This window comes from Syngnathus typhle, linkage group LG2 (assembly GCF_033458585.1).
Source record: "Syngnathus typhle isolate RoL2023-S1 ecotype Sweden linkage group LG2, RoL_Styp_1.0, whole genome shotgun sequence".
Lineage (NCBI taxonomy): Eukaryota > Metazoa > Chordata > Actinopteri > Syngnathiformes > Syngnathidae > Syngnathus > Syngnathus typhle.
This window is the reverse complement of record NC_083739.1, coordinates 23,918,783-23,937,149: the sequence shown is the minus strand read 5'-3', so window position 1 is coordinate 23,937,149 and position 18,367 is coordinate 23,918,783. Positions and strand designations below refer to the sequence as shown.

General features: G+C 46.3%; 1 protein-coding gene across 1 annotated transcript in view; it reads left to right on the top strand.

The window, feature by feature from the left end:
• scn8aa (sodium channel, voltage gated, type VIII, alpha subunit a) overlaps nucleotides 1-18,367 on the top strand; it is a 153,501-nt gene that overhangs the window by 103,080 nt on the left and 32,054 nt on the right. The window contains exon 19 of the mRNA XM_061272695.1: nucleotides 4,857-5,011. Coding sequence (XP_061128679.1) covers nucleotides 4,857-5,011 — 155 coding nt within the window. The remainder of the gene's footprint in view (nucleotides 1-4,856; nucleotides 5,012-18,367) is intronic.

Below are 18,367 nucleotides of genomic sequence, written 5' to 3'. Positions count from 1 at the left end.
TGAACACGTGGAACAGAACGTCCTGTTTACATTTCCGACTGGCTGCAAGAAATTGCAAACATTAAAAAAATAAGAAAAATACAACAGTAGAAAGCAGGATTGAACCCGTGATACAAAGTACCATAATTTTCGGACTATAAGTCGCTCCGGAGTATAAGTCTCACCAGCCATAAAATGCCCAAAAATGCGGAAAAAAAACATATATAAGTCGCTCCGGAGTATAAGTCGCATTTTGGGGGGCAATTTATTCGACAAAATCCAACACCAAGAACAGACATGAACGAGCAACAACAGGCTAAACGATACGGTATGCTAACGTGACAAACACAAACGAGGAGCTGAGAACGGGCCTGACGTAACATTCAGTTATTTAAAAAAAACTATCACATAAATAACACGTTTATAAAACGATCTGTGTCACTCCAATTCATTAAATCCATCGATCGTCCTTTGTCAACAATGCCGTGTGCCGCGCCGCAGTTCAAATTATTCCACAGGCCCATACAACAATATATAAACTATATTTTAAATACCGTTTTTTTCCGTGTATAGTGCGCAAAATTTAACGAATTTATTGTCCTAAAATATGGGGTGCGCATTATACATGGGTACAAAAAAATTTAAATTTTTTTTTTTTTTTTTTTTTTTAGAAAACAAAACCAACAACAGGACTGACCGACAAAGTCGTGGAACAAAAAGACAGGGTGACATTACCAAAGACAGGAACAGAAAGCAAACAGACATCATGACAGTAACACATGCAATGATCCGATGGTGAGCGAGGGGCAGACAGGACTTAAATACAAAACACGTTACATCGATTGAGGTGACACAGGAAGAGAGGGGCGACGCGAACAGAAACTATGGCAACCTAGACACATAGCAAAACTGGGGACGAGACGTGACAAATGTCCCTCGAAATGAAACTTGAAATCACCAAGTTTTGGTTTCCAAGGTTGTTTTTATTCCTCTTCAACGTCTCTCCCATACAGAGCCGCCTTTTTCACGTCCGCACGCCTCCTTCCCGTGCGCGCACGGAGCGCGGTGGTGCGTTTATGGGCAGTCGGAGAAATCAACGCCAACAAAAAAAATTACATCCAGCCTAGTTAAGACCATACCAAAGACTATAAAAATGGGACCCATTGCCTCCCTGCGTGTGTGACGATCATTGGGATTTAAAAAAAAAAAAAAAGAATTCATAAAAAAAAAATTCATAAAAATTGGGTGCGTATTATACATGGGTACAGGCTTTTTTCCAGCATCAGCATGCCATTTTTAGGGTGCGTATTATACATGGGGGCGCACTATACACGGAAAAAAACGGTAACTATCACATAAACAACAATATTATCAAACCATTTGTGTCACTCCAAATCATTAAATCCATCGATCAAATTTCTCGTCCTTTATGTCATCCTGGTGACAGAGGACATGTCCAGAGGATATGGCGCTTTAAAGTGTTAATGACTATTTGTTTTTTTCTCTCTATTTTTCATGTTTTGAATATTCTCAAGATAAAGATATCAAAGCATGTGAAGTGATTAACTATACTAAAAATAACATGTGAAGTTGTCAACTATACTTGTAAGTAAGTGATGTGTTAATGATCAAGTAAAAATGTGTGAAAAAAAACATATATGTCGCTCCTGAGTACAAGTCGAACCCCCCCCCCCCCACCCAAACTATGAAAAAAAACGCGACTTATAGTCCGAAAATTACGGTAATAAGAAAACACTGTGAAGCTGGTGGCTTTACCGCTATACGACAAGCCATGATAATGCCCCACTGCAAGGATGTCGTGAAGCCTGGTAACGCGACCATGTCAAGTAATGTCTGTAATAGTAGCCACGTATATCCATCCATCCATCCATCCATCCATCCATCCATCCATCCATCCATCCATCCATCCATCCATCCATCCATCCATCCATCCATCCATCCATCCATCCATCCATCCATCCCTCCCTCCCTCCCTCCCTCCCTCCCTCCCTCCCTCCCTCCCTCCCTCCCTCCCTCCCTCCCTCCCTCCCTCCCTCCCATCCATCCATCCATCCATCCATCCATCCATCCATCCACCCATCCATCCATCTTCTGTACCGCTTAGTCCCCACGGGGGTCACGGGTGTGCTCGAGCCTATCCCAGCTGTCCTTGGGCAGTAGGCGGGGGACACCCTGCACTCGTTGCCAGCCAATCGCAGGGCACACAGAGACGAACAACCATCCGCACTCACACCTTCAGGCAATTTGGAGTGCTCAATCAGCCTACCATGCATATTTTTGGGATGTGGGAGGAATCCGGAGTCCCCGGGGAAAACCCTCGCAAGCATGGGGACAATATGCAAACTAGACACAAGGAGGGCCGAATCGAACCCGCACTCTCTGAACTGTGAGGCGGAAGTGCTAAGTAGTCGACCATTTTGCCCATAGTAGCTATAATAGTGTCAAATTTATTTAATTAAAAAACATCTCTAACTGATGTACTTAGGGAAAATGTAATGCCATAGTTGTAGGCTATGGTTATTTGAGTTTCAGTGAAATAGAATGATTGTGAAAGAAAGTGTCGCACTGCAAAAGTGCTGAGTGCTCTTTCTACATACAATGAAAAAATATTTTGTGCTTTCATGCACTTACCCATTCAGAAGGTTGTGTGAGAAAATGACAGTAATCTAACCTTATTTGTAACCCCTAACATTGAAGTTTAGAAAGTTGTCATAGATCATACGTATCAAACTCAAGGCCCGGGGGCCAGATACGGCCACCCACATCTTTGTATGTGGCCCTCAAAGACAAATTGTGCATGGACTTCATGCGTTAATACTAAAATTACAAACTGTCTTCACTTTTAAAAAGTAGAGAAGTTGCTGGCAATTTTTATTACCATTCAACTTTTTTTTCACTAGTTTTTACTAGTCTGTGATTTCAAAACTTATTTTCATCAGTTTGTTGTGTAGCCTATAGTGTATATAATGTAATGCATTGACAGTCATAATGGCCCTCTGAAGGAAACTATGACTCCGATGCGGCCCGCGACAAAAATGAGTTTGACACCCCTGTTCGATGCAGCAAGAAATAGTTTTGGTATTAAAACATATTGTAACGATATTAAAAAGTATTAAATTCTTTCTAAGAATTTTTGTATTTACCCTGTGCTATGTAACGTATGTACCGTAATTTTCGGACTAAAAGTCGCTCTGGAATATAGGTCGCATTAGCCATAAAATGCTCAATAACGTGAATAAAAACATATATTAGTCGCTCCGGAGTATAAGTCGCATTTTGGGGGGAAATTTATTCGACAAAATCCAACACCAAGAACAGACATAAACAAGCAACAACAGGCTAAACGATAGGTATGCTAACGTGACATAAACACAAACGAAGAGCTGAGAACGGGCCTGACGTAACATTCAGAGTTATTAAAAAAAAACTATTACATTGTTTATAAAACCATCTGTGTCACTCCAATTCATTAAATCCATCGATCGTCCTTTGTCAACAATAAGTGCACGCCGCTGACGGCGCTTGCACTTCAAAATATTCCACAGGCCCATATCACGATATATAAATTAGATATCAAATAACTATTATATAAGCAATAATATTAATCAAATAACTCTTATATAAGCAATAATATTATCAAACCATCTGTGCACGCTAAATCATTAAATCCATCGATCAAATTCCTCGTCCTTTGTCAACAACGCCGCACGTGTGCCCTGACGTCAGCCTCGTCGTTATTCCACAGATCTAGTATATAACTATATTGTAGCGTTAACAAAGTACAAGGAAAGACGTGGGTTTGGTAAACGGCTCTTTATTTAACAAAACAAACTTCTAGGCGTGTGGCGGCGTGGACTTCCAGCCACGGAGGTGGAAGAGAGATCCATGGAATAGGACCGGCCGTGCGTAAAAGCCATGAGAGACACGTGATGAAGAAACTACGATCATATGTAAGCTCTTATTGTGTGAAATATAATACACAAACTATACAACTTTAGGCCCCCCCCCCCAAAAAACACAAAACAGATGTCTGTACTAGTTCCAAACATCGACTTGTGAGAGGCAAGGCGTTACCGTAGGGCTTCCAGAGTGCTAGCATTATTGTTTGTGCCTTTTTGTTTATGATGTTTTTTACTTTTGCGCTATGCTTGCTGGCTCCGTTTTGCTCCTCTTATTTATTGTGTTATCTGTTTATTATTTATTCATCACTCTTACTATTGATTGTTTGAATTTTTGCCTTCTTGTTTTTATATTGTGTCGCGTACTTGTATGTCTATCGTGTTATGTGTCTCGTCACCGTGGGATAGAGAAAAACGTAATTTCGGTCTCTTTGTGTGTTGTGACATGTGGAGAGATTGACAATAAAGCTGACTTTGACTTTGACTTTGAAATACAACAAAGAAGAGTAGCAGTAGAAGAAGAAATAAAAAGAAGCTAGTGGGGGTGTAACGGTTCAGCATACTGGAAATCTAAACTTTTTCCACACGGCTGACCTAAATGTGGCTGTGGGTGCTGCTCGTTCGGGTTTGTCTGTCATTTCCGTCAACTCGCGTATGAGGTTATTCTGCATTCAAGCGCTCCTCTGATTCATTACGTGCTGGTTTCATTGATTTTAACACAGTATAAAGGTTTTAAATATTTTTTTTACCTGTTCCCAGAAGCATCCAGGACTTGAGCTCTTTAATGAATTTAACCACTACATGCAGAGGTATGAGGCACCGAAACAAGCAAGAAAAGGGCACATCCCACTGAAACCCTGGTGTAATCTGCGATTTAGCACAGGATGATGCCTCCTTTAACACACTCATCCTGTGTTGCTGACAGAAGAATCCCCTTCTCCCCCTGTGTGTACACAGCATGCGTGGCTAAGTACAAATGCTGCGAAGTTGACATCACCATGGGCTGGGGGAAGATCTGGTGGTATCTCAGGAAAACATCCTACCTGATCGTGGAGCATAACTGGTTTGAGACTCTCATCATCTTTATGATCCTCCTCAGCAGTGGAGCTCTGGTGAGTCGGAGGCAAATACATGTACTTCATAGCTACTAGGTTCACACTGCAGTTGTTAATTCTCAATTAGAATTTTGGGGAAAAGCAGATTTTTTTTTGTGAGTGAAAGCGGCACTAATATAATATACACTAATATATTCAAGACAACCCCAGGCTGTCAGTTATTTGACTCAGAGCTGTCCCCGAAATGAACCACATGCGCATAGGGGGAGACGACGACAGCGTCCAGCGTGTAGGGGCTCATCTTTTCATCATTTGATATCTTCAAAGGAGGGATGCGAGAGGGAGGATAAAAAATTGGGGGAATTGAGGTGAGGCTATTCGTCTACTAAAGATGACCTTAACGATCTTGTAATAAATTAACTGTCTGTATCTGAATTACTACTATCAATGTACCGTATTTTCCGGACTATAAGTCGCAGTTTTTTTCATAGTTTGGCTGGGGGTGCGAGTTATACTCAGGAGCGACTTATACAGGGCCGGCAAAATTACCTGACACATTTGTAGGTTTAATAAAATGCAAAGAAATTAAAGATTTTTTTTTTTTTTCGAAAAGTACATATAATGCAATTTCGTTTTGTTTCGTTTCATTTTATTTTCGTTTTGTTTTCGAATAATGTTATTTTGTTTCCTTTCAGTTGCTAACATGAATTGGACCGGTGAGCATCGTGCTTTCATTGTGGAAACGTTTATCAAGAACCAATCTGTTACTGCAACACAACGAGCGTTCCGTTTGCGCTTCAGACTTGGTAGAAATCGTCCCGTACCTGCTCAAAACACGATCTTGTTTTGGGTTACTAACTTCAGAGCCAGTGGATCAGCATTGAAACAAAAATCCACCGGCCGACCTCGCACCGCCAGAACTCCAGAAAATGTGGCAGCGGTAAGACCAAAATAACATTATTCAAAAACAAAACAAAAATGAAATAAAACGAAACAAAACAAAATGGCATTATATGTACTTTTCGAAAATGAAAAAAAAAGTTTTTGTTCCTTTAATATATTTGCATTTTATTAAACCTACAAATGTGTCAGATCATTTTGCCGGACCCTGTATGTGAAATTATTAACACATTATTAACATATTACTTACTTAAGTATATCGCTTCACATGTTATTTTCACACTAAACCGCATAAGGGCGATCTAGGCCTGTGGAATAATTGGAACCGCAACTGACGATGAGTCTGACGTCAGCGCCGCATATACTTCCGGTGTCAGTTGAGTTGTTTATAAGTGACACAGTAGACGAAGATTTCGATGGATTTAATGATTTGGAGTACCACTGATGATTCGATAAACTTGTTATTTAAGTTATAGTTATTTGATATATAGTCTATATAGTTACAGAGGCCTGTGGAATAATTGGAACTGCAACTGACGACGAGGCTGACGACGAGGCTGACGTCAGCGCCGCATTTACTTCCGGAGTCAGCGTAGTTGTTTATAAGTGACACAAAGGACGAAGATTTCGATGGATTTAATGTTTTGTAGTGACACAGATGGTTCGATTAACTTATTTATGTTATTTAGATAACTCTCATTATGTTACGTCAGGCACGTTCTCAGTTCATCTTTTATGTGTTCATGTAACGTGAGCATACCGTACCGTTCAGACTGTTGCCTATTAATGTATGTTCTTGGTGTTGGATTTTGTAAAAAAAAATTCCCCCAAAATCCATCCATCCTCTTCCGCTCATCCGGGGTCGGGTCGCGGGGTCAGCAACTTTGGGAGGGACTCCCAGACTTACCGTTTTTTTCCGTGTATAGTGCGCAAAATTTACCTAATTTATTGTCCTAAAATCTGGGGTGCGTATTATACATGGGTACAAAGAAATTTTTTTTTAATTTTTTTTTAATTTTTTTTTTTTTTTTTTTTTTTTTAAAAGAAAGTCATGGTACAACAAAACCAACAACAGGACTGACCGACAAAGTCGTGGAACAAAAAGACAGGGAGACATTACCAAAGACAGGAACAGAATGACAGTAACACATGCAATGATCCAACGGTGAGCGAGGGGCAGACAGGACTTAAATACAAAACACGTTACATCTATTGAGGTGACACAGGAAGAGAGGGGCGACGCGAACAGAAACTATGGCAACCTAGACACATAGCAAAACTGGGGACGAGACATGACAAATCTCCCCCGAAATAAAACTCACCTTTCTTCTTGTTTGTTGTCAATCGCGCATCGCATTCAGCCATCCTGGCCAACACACTTAGTCAGTAAAATACATAATTGACGACACATCGTTTGATGCGATGGTGCAATCCTTGATGGTGTGTTATTGTCAAATATTGTTTGTTTTTAATCTCCATCGCGGACCGGACGTCATATGGAGGCCGCCATTACAGATGCGCAGAACGGATGCGCAAGACACGTCAGCTATATTAAGAGCGAGAGTTGTTTTCTTCCTATTAGTTTCAATTCACAGTTTAATTAGCAGTTTCAATCAGCAAATAACAAAATGCGTATTACAGGTAAAATTTTATTTCACAACACTTTGCCTTGTTCCTTTGGTCTCTGCTGTTCATCCTAAAACACAAAGGCGCTCTTTAAGCAATGCGACAGTGAGCGCCCGGCGCGCTGCGGTTGCGCGACCGCACCAAATTAAGCTCCCTGCGCAGTGCGCACTGAGGTCCACTTAAATTTTAGAAAGTACATCAGGACTTTAAAAATATCTTCTAAATTTCAGCGACGGCTCTGTCACAATAATGCTACCAGCGTGGTGCAGTTGGGCGGTCGGCGGCGTGCTACGGTTGAGCGTTCTCTCTCGCGCTCTCTCTCTCGCACACACGCGCACACACGCACACGCGCACACACGCAAACCGGATATCATACGGAGGCCGCCATTACAGATGCGCAGAACGGATGCCCAAGACACGTCAGCTATATAAAGAGTGAGAGTTCAGTTCTCTACCTAAATCCGTATTACAGGTAATATTTTATTTCACAACACTTTGCCTTGTTCCTTTCGTCTCTGCTGTTCACTTCAAACACGCTCCATACGACCGCAATGCTCTTGTATCAGACGCTCGCTCGATCACCTGCTAGTTTGCTGTCTGTCACAATGTACCCTACACAAATCCGAAACATTTGTTGCGGCTCCGAGTCACGACGAGGGGCAAGTTTTGGTTTCCAAGGGTGTTTTTATTCCTCTTCAACGTCTCTCCCATACAGAGCCGCCTCTTTCCCGTGTGCGCACGGAGCGCGGTGGTGCGTTTACGGGCAGTCGGAGAAATCATCGCCAACAAAAAAAATTACATCCAGCCTAGTTAAGACCATACCAAAGACTATAAAAATGGGACCCATTGCCTCCCTGCGCGTGTGACGATCATTGGGACTTAAAAAAAAAAAAAAAAAAAAATTTAAAATTTTTTTTAAAAATAAATCATAAAAATTGGGTGCGTATTATACATGGGTACAAGATTTTTTCCACCATCAGCATGCCATTTTTAGGGGTGCGTACTATACATGGGGGCGCACTAGTATACACGGAAAAAAACGGTACTCATCTCCCCAGCCACTTCATCCAGCTCATCCCGGGGGATCCCAAGGCATTCACAGGCCAGCTGAGAGACATAGACTCTCCAGCGCATCCTGGGTCGTCCCCGGGGCCTCCTACCGGTGAGACATGCCCGGAACACTTCCCCAGGGAGGCGTCCAGGAGGCATCCTGATGGGATGCCCGAGCCACCTCATCTGGCTCCTCTCAACGTGGAGGAGCAGCGGCTCTACTCCGAGTTTCTCCCGGATGACCGAGCTTCTCACCTTATCTCTAAGGGAGAGCCCGGACACCCTGCGAAGGAAACTCATTTCGGCCGCTTGTATCCTGGATCTCGTTCTTTCGGTCACGACCCATAGCTCGTGACCATAGGTGAGGGTAGGAGCATTGATGGACCTGTAAATCGAGAGCTTTGGCTTTTGGATCAGCTCTCTGTTCACCACGACGGACCTGTACAGAGTCCGGATTACTGCCGACGCTGCACCGCCTGTCGATCTTGCGCTCCATCCAGCCTTCACTCGTGAACAAGACCTCAAGATACTTGAACTCCTCCACTTGGGGCAGGATCTCATCCCCGATCCATAAAAATTATGAACAGAATCGGTGACAAAGGGTAACCTTGGCGGAGTCCAACCCTCACTGGGAACGAATCCGATTTACTGCCGGAAATGCGGACCAAACTCTGACATCGGTGATACAGGGACCGAACCGCCCTTATCAGTTGGCTCGGCATCCTCACAGAACCTCCCAAGGGACACGGTCGAAGGCCTTCTCCAAGTCCACAAAACACATGTGGACTGGTTGGGGGAACTCCCATGCAGCCTTGAAGATCCAGGCGAGGGTGTAGAGCTGCTCCACTGTTCCACGGCCATGACGAAAGCCACACTGCTCATCCTGAATCCGAGGTATGACGTCCCGACAGACCCTCCTCTCCAGCACCCCTGAATAGACCTTACCAGAGAGGCTGAGGAGTGTGATTCCCATGTAATTGGAACACACCCTCCGGTCCCCCATCTTAAAGAGGGGAACCACCACCCCAGTCTGCGAATCCAGAGGCACCATCCCCGATGTCCACGCAATGTTGTAGAGGCGTCTCAGCCATGACAGCCCCATAACATCCAGAACCTTTAAGAACTCCGGGCGGATTTCATCCACCCCCGGGGGGCCTTGCCACCGAGGAGTTTTCTAACTACCTCAGTGTCTTCGACCCCAGAGATTGGAGAGCCTCAGAGTCTCCAGGCCCTGCTTCCACAATGGAAGGCAGGTAGGTAGAATTACGGAGGTCTTCGAAGTATTCTCCCCACCGACTCACAACGTCCCGAGTCGAGGTCAGCAGCATGCCATCCCCACTCTAAACAGTGTTGACAGTGCACTGCTCCACCTCCTGACACGCCGGATGGTGGACCAGAATTTCCTCGAAGCCGTACGGAAGTCATTCTCCATGGCCTCGCCAAACTCCTCCCACGCCCGTGTTTTTGCCTCAGCAACTGCCGAAGCCGCATTCCGCTTGGCTATCCGGTACCTGTCAGCTGCCTCCGGAGTCCAGCAGGCCAAAACGGCCCGGTAGGACTCCTTTTTCAGCTTGACAGCATCCCTTACCGCGAGTGTCCACCAGCGGGTTCGGGGATAGCCGCCACAACAGGCACCAACAACTTTACGGCCACAGCTCCGGTCGGCTGCCTCAACAATGGAGGCGCGGAACATGGTCCACTCGTACTCAATGTCCCCCATCTCCCCCGAGACGTAGTAAAAGCTCTGCCGGAGGTGGGAGTGCAAGCTCTTCCTGACAGGGGATTCTGCCAGATGTTCCCAGCAGACCCTCACAGAGCGTTTAGGTCTGCCAGGTCGGACCGGCATCTTCCCCCACCATCGAAGCCAACCCACCACCAGGTGGTGATCAGTTGACAGCTCCCCCCTTCTCTTCACCCGTGTCCAAAACATGCGGCTGCAAATCCGATGACACAACTACAAAGTCTATCATCGAACTGCAGCCTAGGGTGTCCTGGTGCCAAGGGCACACATGGACACCCTTTTGTTTGAACATGGTGTTCATTATAGAAAATCCGTGTCGAGCACAGAAGTCCAATGATAGAACACCGCTCGGGTTCAGATCGAGGGGCCGTTCCTCCCAATCACGGCCTTCCAGGTCTCACTGTCATTGCCCACATGAGTATTGAAGTCACCCAGTAGAACGATGGAGTCCCGAGAAGGAGCGCTCTCCAGCACTTCTTCCAGGGACTCCAGGAAGGGTGGGTACTCTGAGCTGCCGTTTGGTGCATAGACACAAACAACAGTCAGGACCCGTCCCCCCACCCGAAGGCGGAGGGAGGCTACCCTCTCGTTCACCGGGGTAAACCCCAATGTGCAGGCGTCCAGCCAAGGGGCAATAAGTATGCCCACACCTGCTCGACGCCTCTCACCGTGGGCAACTCCAGAGTGGAAGAGAGTCCAGCCCCTCTCAAGAGGGCTTGTACCAGAGCCCAAACTATGTGTGGAGGCAAGTCTGACTATGTCTAGTCGGAACTTTTCTGCCTCACACACCAGCTCGGGCTCCTTTCCAGCCAGAGAGGTGACATTACATGTCCCAAGAGCCAGCCTCTGCAGCCGGGGATCGGACCCCCAAGGTCCCCACCTTTGGCCACTGCCCAGCTAACTTTGCACCCAACCCCTTTGGCCCCTCCTACAGGTGGTGAGCCCATGGGAAGGGGGACCCACGTTTTCTTTATGAGCTATGCCCGGCCGGGCCCCAAGGGCGAAGGCCCGGCCACCAGGTGCTCGCCTTCGAGCCCCACCTCCAGGCCTGGCTCCAGAGGGGGGCCTCGGTGACCTGCGTTCGGGCGAGGGAAAACGAAGTCCATTTGTGTTTTTCGTCATAAGGGGCTTGGGTGAGCCGTGCTTTTTTTGGCCCCTCACCTTTTGCCATGGGTGACCCTACCAGGGGCATAAAGCCCCAGACAACATGGCTCCTAGGATCATAGGGGCACGCAAACCCCTCCACCACGATAAGGTGACGACTCACGGAGGGGAATTTCCCCCAAAATGCGACTTATATTCGGGTGTGACTTACATATATGTTTTGTTTCCCCTTTATTGTGCATTTTATGGGTGGTGCGATTTATAATCCGGTGCGATTTATACTCCGGAAAATACGGTAAACGTCCCGTTTGTGCTTTATGTTTCAAGTGAAATTAAATTAAAGTCGAATATAAAGTCATTACTGTTACTCAAAACAATTTTGCAGACTCATGGGCAATTGGCAATCTCCCTCGGAAGCGCTGTCTCCCGCCTGCGCATTGAGCATTTTGGTCTTTTGACTGAGTTCAAATCCGATGTGACCTGGCTGTTCAGACTGAAGTTGTATTGCAAAAAATTGCATATGTATCCGGTCTACGTAAGACCATGTATAAAAGTAAACCAGGTTGGATTTTAAGAAATTATGATTGAGCCGTTCAGACTGTTTAAAAAATTAAAAAGGTTGCCGGTCACATGGGCAAAAAAAGCTGATCAGGGTCACAGTTACCTGCAGTGTGAATCTACTCTTTTAGAGACAAGTACCGTATTTTGCGCCCTATTAGGCGCACCGGGGTATAAGGCGCACCTTCAATGAACGGCCCATTTTAAAACTTTGTCCATATATAAGGCGTACCGGACTATAAGGCGCATAAAATAGAAGCTTTACTGCAACAAACTGAGGTTGACTAGGGTTGCGGTATGCACCCACTAGCCAATAACCAACAAACCCTCTGTAAACAATCGCGTTTCTCAAACGATCTATAAAATGATCAGAACTGACTAAAGTTCGATCTAACGCATTGGTACTACTTACCTATGTTTCCCTTCAATATCGATCCGTAGATTTACTCGAAACATGAACAGAGCAGCCTATTTTGACATGTAATAGCCTCGCGCGTATAGCAGCTATAGTTATAGCATTAGCCATCCGCAATTTCCTATGAGCCTCAGCTCGCAATCTCCCATGAGCCTCAGCAAAGTGTAAACAATCGCGTTTCTCAAACGATCTCCTATAAAATGATCAGAACTGACTAAAGTTCGATCTAACGCATTGGTACTACTTACCTATGTTTCCCTTCCATATCGATCCGTAGATTTACTCGAAACATGAACAGAGCAGCCTATTTTGACATGAAATAGCCTCGCGCGTATAGCAGCTATCGTTATAGCATTAGCCATCCGCAATCTCCCATGAGCCTCAGCAAAGTGTAAACAATCGCGTTTCTCAAACGATCTCCTATAAAATGATCAGAACTGACTAAAGTTCGATCTAACGCATTGGTACTACTTACCTATGTTTCCCTTCCATATCGATCCGTAGATTTACTCGAAACATTAACGGAGCAGCCTACTTTGAAATGAAATAGCCTCGCGGGTACAACAGCTATTCGGTGATGCCCCCTGACTACAGTTACCGTAATGTTGGGAAGCGATGCGACGTTGTAATTTACTAGTCGTACTAAAATGTACTAAAATATTTTGGCAGAGCACTGTGTACAACCAGTTGTGATCAACAAATTTATCACTTGATCCATATATAAGGCGCACCGGACTATAAGGCGCACTGTCGACTTTTGATAAAAATTTAGGTTTTTAGGTGCGCCTTATAGGGCGGAAAATACGGTACTGTATTTTCCGGACTATAAGTCAGTTTTCTTCATAGTTTGGCCGGGGGTGCGACTTCACATGTTATTTTCACTTTAAACTGCGTGAGGGTGCACTAGGCCGGTGGAAATGAGTCTGACCTCAGCGCCGCATGTATTCCCGGAGTCAGCAACCGCGTTGTTTATAAGAGACACAGAGGATGAAGATTTCAATGGATTTAATGATTTGGAGTGACGCAGATGGTTCGATAAAATTGTTATTTATGTTATAGTTATTTGATATACAGTCAAACCTCCTTTTCGAACGTCACGGTTCTCGAACAAATCGGAATTCGAACACAAAATTTGAGATGTTTTTGCTTCGGTTGTCGAACAAAATTCGGAGGTCGAACCTCGAATATTTTTATTTTTTTTCAAGATGGCGGCGCGTGCATACGCAGCGACCTCTCTCTGTCCCGCCCAAACGGTGTTTTGTCCGTCTAATGAGTGTTTGTCCGGCAGTTTTTTTTTGTTCGTCTCGTCGTACTGAGTCGTGCTACAAGTACGGCAGGCAGCTTCTGCTTAACATCGGCCAAAGCGAGTTTAGTCGAGTTCTGGACTTTGATGCGGGAACATTAAAGGAGCTCGGACTGCTACGTCCTGAAGCGTCGCCGGGCTCGTCTGTTATTCCTCCCCCGGTTGGAAGGCGTCGAAAGCGGTGTGCGAGGAGGCTGAAAAGGGGCAAACGCGGGGGCGTCCGGGCCAGGCTGGCGGCCAACCCTGCTCGCCCGGCCGTGCCTTCCATTCTTCTGGCGAATGTTCGATCGCTGGACAACAAAATGGATTACATTCGCTTGCTGCGATCTACAAACCGGACAGTGCGGGACTGCTGTGTGCTCGTGTTCACTGAGACTTGGTTGACTGTCAACATTCCGGACTCTGCCGTACATCTGGAGCGGCTAGCGTGCTATCGGGCGGACCGGGCCATTGTACAAGGCGGGAAATCTCGCGAGGAGGTGGAATATGCGTCTACATCCGTGACGAATGGTCCCGGGACTCTGTAGTGGTATGCAAGCACTGCTCGCCACTGGCGGAGTTCGTGATCATTACCTGCCAAGGGAATTTACCGCGATTCTGCTCGTCGCGGTTTACATCCCATCCCGCCTTCCAACATCGAAGGCGACAGGATCGCGGCTCTTAGTGAACTGTACCAGGCTGTCAGTGAACAAGAGACAGCGCACCCTGACGGTTTCACCATCTTTGCTGGGGATTTTAATCATGCTAACCTGAAGTCTGTTTTTCCGAGGCTTCACCAGCATGTTAATTTTCCTACGCGTGGCGACAGCTTCCTGGACCTGGTCTACTCTTCGCATAAAGGAGCTTTCAAAGCCGCCCCCCTCCCCCATCTTGGACTTTCTGACCATATCACTGTTATGCTTTTGCCCGCATAAAGACAAATGGTGAGAGCGTCCAGGCCAGTTTGCAAGCAGGTACGGGGGTGGCCTGAGGGTGCCTCTGATGCACTGCGTGACTGCTTTGGCTCTACTGACTGGGACACGTTTAGGAGGGCTGCCACTTGCGACGATCGGACAGACATTGAGGAGTATACTGACTCTGTTTCCTCCTACATCAGGAAGTGCATTGATGATGTGACTCTCTCAAAATCCATCGTCATTCAGGCTAACCGGAAGCTATGGCTGACAGGTGCTGCCTTCAGGCTGCTGAGGGCCAGGGACAAAGCCTTTAGAGCGGGGGATGAGGCTGGCTTGAGGACTGCGAGGGCTGACCTGTCCCGGGGCATCAAAGATGCAAAGAGGGCGTTCTCGTGCAAAATTACCGCCCACTTCAAGGACAGCAGGGACGCACGGAGCCTTTGGCAGGGCATTCAGACCATCACGGATTACAAGCCCGCGCCGCAGAGCTGTGAAGGCGACGTCCGTCTGCTCAATGACCTCAACCGCTTCTTTGCTCGCTTCGACGCTCAGAACAGCACTTGCCCGCTGAAGGCCACTCCCCCTTCACACGAGCTAACCCTGTGCCTCTCCGCCGACAGCGTGAGGATGCTTGCCGCCATCAACATCCGTAAGGCGGCGGGCCCTGACAACATCCCGGGTCGAGCGCTGAAGGACTGCGCTGGTGAGCTGACGGATGACTTCACAGACATCTTTAACACTTCCCTGCAGCAGGCCATCGTCCCGTCGTGTTTCAAAGCTGCCACCATCGTACCTTTGCCGAAGAAACCCGCTCCGTCCTGCTTCAATGACTACCGCCCCGTGGCACTTACGCCCATCATCATGAAGTGCTTTGAGCGGCTTGTCATGGAGCACATCCGATCCGTTCTCCCCCCCACCATTGACCCCTTCCAGTTTGCGTACCGAGCCAAACGGTCCTCTGAGGATGCCATCTGCTGCCCTCCACTTGGCCCTCACCCACCTGGAGAGAAGCTGTTTGTGGACTTCAGTTCTGCTTTCAACACCATTGTGCCACAACGCCTCATCAGCAAACTTGACACGCTGGGCCTCAGTACCTACCTCTGCAACTGGCTACTGGACTTCCTCTGTCAGAGGCCACAGGTAGTACGTGTTGGCGACAAAATCTCCGCCAGCATCACGCTGAGCACGGGGGCCCCCCAAGGCTGCGTGCTCAGTCCGCTGCTCTTCACCCTCCTGACGCATGACTGCACTGCAACCTACAGCGACAACCGTATAGTGAAATTTGCTGACGACACGACTCTGGTGGGTCTCATCACCAAGGGAGACGAGACTCAATACAGGCTGGAGGTTGACCTTCTGACCACGTGGTGCAGGGACAACAACCTCCTGCTGAACGTCGACAAGACCAAGGAGATTGTTGTGGACTTCCGGAAGGGTCACACCCAACACCTGCCGCTGACCATCGACGGTGCTGTGGTGGAGAGAGTGAGCAGCGCCAAGTTCCTGGGGGTGCACATCAGTGAGGATCTCTCCTGGTCCACCAACACCGCATCACTGGCAAAGAAGGCCCAGCGCCGCCTGTACTTCCTGCGGAAACTCAGGCGAGCGAGCGCTCTTCCGGCCGTCATGACTACATTTTACCGCGGCACCATTGAGAGCGTCCTCTCCAGCTGTATTGCTGTTTGGGGTGGCGGCTGCACTGACTACAACTTGAAGGCCCTGCAGCGCATAGTGAACACGACTGGTAAGATTATTGGTGCTTCGCTCCCCTCCTTGAAGGACATTTACACCTCCCATCTCACCCGCAAGGCGACCACGATTGTGAGTGATGTGAGTCATCCCGCTCACTCTTTGTTCGAGCTTCTGGAAAGAGGTACAGAAGCCTGCGCTCCCGCACCACCAGACTCTCAAACAGCTTCATACTCCAGGCTGTTAGGATCCTGAACTCGCTTCCCCGTTCTGCGTAGCGTCCTGTACTTTTACGGTCTGTGTGCACACTGGCTCTTATTTGTTGTGTTATCTGTTTATTTATTATTTATTATTACTCTTATTATTTATTGTTTGTGCCTTCTTGTTTTTTATATTGCGTCGTTTACTTGTATGTCTATCGTGTAATATGTCTCATCACCGAGGGATAGAGAAAACGTAATTTCGATCTCTTTGTGTGTCTCGGCATGTGAAGAAGTTGACAATAAAGCAGACTTAGACTTAGACTTAGACTTAGAAACCCGACCGCGCGGCCCGGATGCCGACTGAATCCGTTGTTATTGTATTTTCGTTACTTTGAGGATTGTATTAACCCCTAATCATGCCTCCAAAGAAAGCAAGTGGGAGCAGTAAAGCCATCCTAAAACACAAAGACGCTCTTAAAGCAATGCGACAGTGAGCGCCCGGTGCACTGCGGTTGTGCGATGGGACCGATTTAAGCTCCCTGCGTACTAAGGTCCGCTTAAATTTTGGAAAGTACATCAGGACTTTAAAAGTATTTTCTAAATTTCAGCAACGGCTCTGTCACAATAATGCAACCAGCACGGTGCAGTTGCGCGGTCGGCGACGCGGTACGGTTGCGCGTTCGACGGTGCGCTGCAGTTGCGCAATCGACAAAATTAAGCTCCCTGGGCACTTAGGTCCACTTAAATTTTGGAAAGTACATCAGGACTTTCAAAATGTTTTCTAAATTTAAGTGACCGCTCTGTCACAATAATGCGACCAGCACGGTGCAGTTGCCCGGTCGGTGGCGCGCTACGGTTGCGCGTTCCGCGGTGCGCTGCAGTTGTGAGATTGGACAAAATTAAGCTCCCTGCGCACTGAGGTCCACTTACATTTTGGAAAGTACATCAGGACTTTAAAAATATTTTCTAAATTTCAGCGACGGCTCTGTCTCAATAATGCAACCAGCGCGATGCAGTTGCACGGTCGGCGACGTGCTACGGTTGCACGTTCGGCGATGCGCTGCAGTTGCGCGATTAGACAGAAATGCGCAAATGAAAAAATGCTTAAAAAAGGCCCTTTTTTTAGTCTTGGAATGGATTAATTTTTTTTCCATTATTTGTAATGGCAAAAATAGATTCGGAATTCGAACGATTAGCTTCTCGAACTGCCTTCTGGAACGGATTGTGGTTGAAAACCGAGGTTTGACTGTATAGTTTATATATAGTTATATAGGTCTGTGGAATAACTGGAACCGCAACTGACGAGTCTGACGTCAGCGCCGCATGTACTTCTGGAGTGAGCAACAGCGTTTTTTTTTTAAGTAACACAGAGGACGAAGATTTCAATGGATTTAATGATTTGTAGTGACACGGATGGTTCGACAAAATTAATATTTATGTTATAGTTATTTGATATATAGTTTATATGACGATGTATTTCTGGAGACAGCAGCGGCGTTGTTTACACAGAGGACGAAGATTTCGATGGATTGAATGATTTAGAGTGACAAGAATGGTTTGATAAATGTGTTATTTATGTTATAGTTATTTGAATAATTGTTAATATGTTACATCAGGCACGTTCTCAGTTCCTCATTTGTTTATGTAATGTTAGCATACCGTATAGTTCAGCCTGTTGTTACCTATTCATGTCTGTTCTTGGTGTTGGATTTTATCACATAAAGTCCCCCCCAAAATGCGACTTGTACTCCAGTGCGACTTATATCTGTTTTTTTTCTTCTTTATTATGAATCTTATGTCTGGTGCGACTTGTACTCCAGAGCTACTTTTAGTTTACGAAAAATACTGTATTTACAGTCTTGTGGAAGTGGGAGGGGTAATATAAGACTGATAGTTTTTGCATCATTTTTCAAATTGCAGTTCTCTTT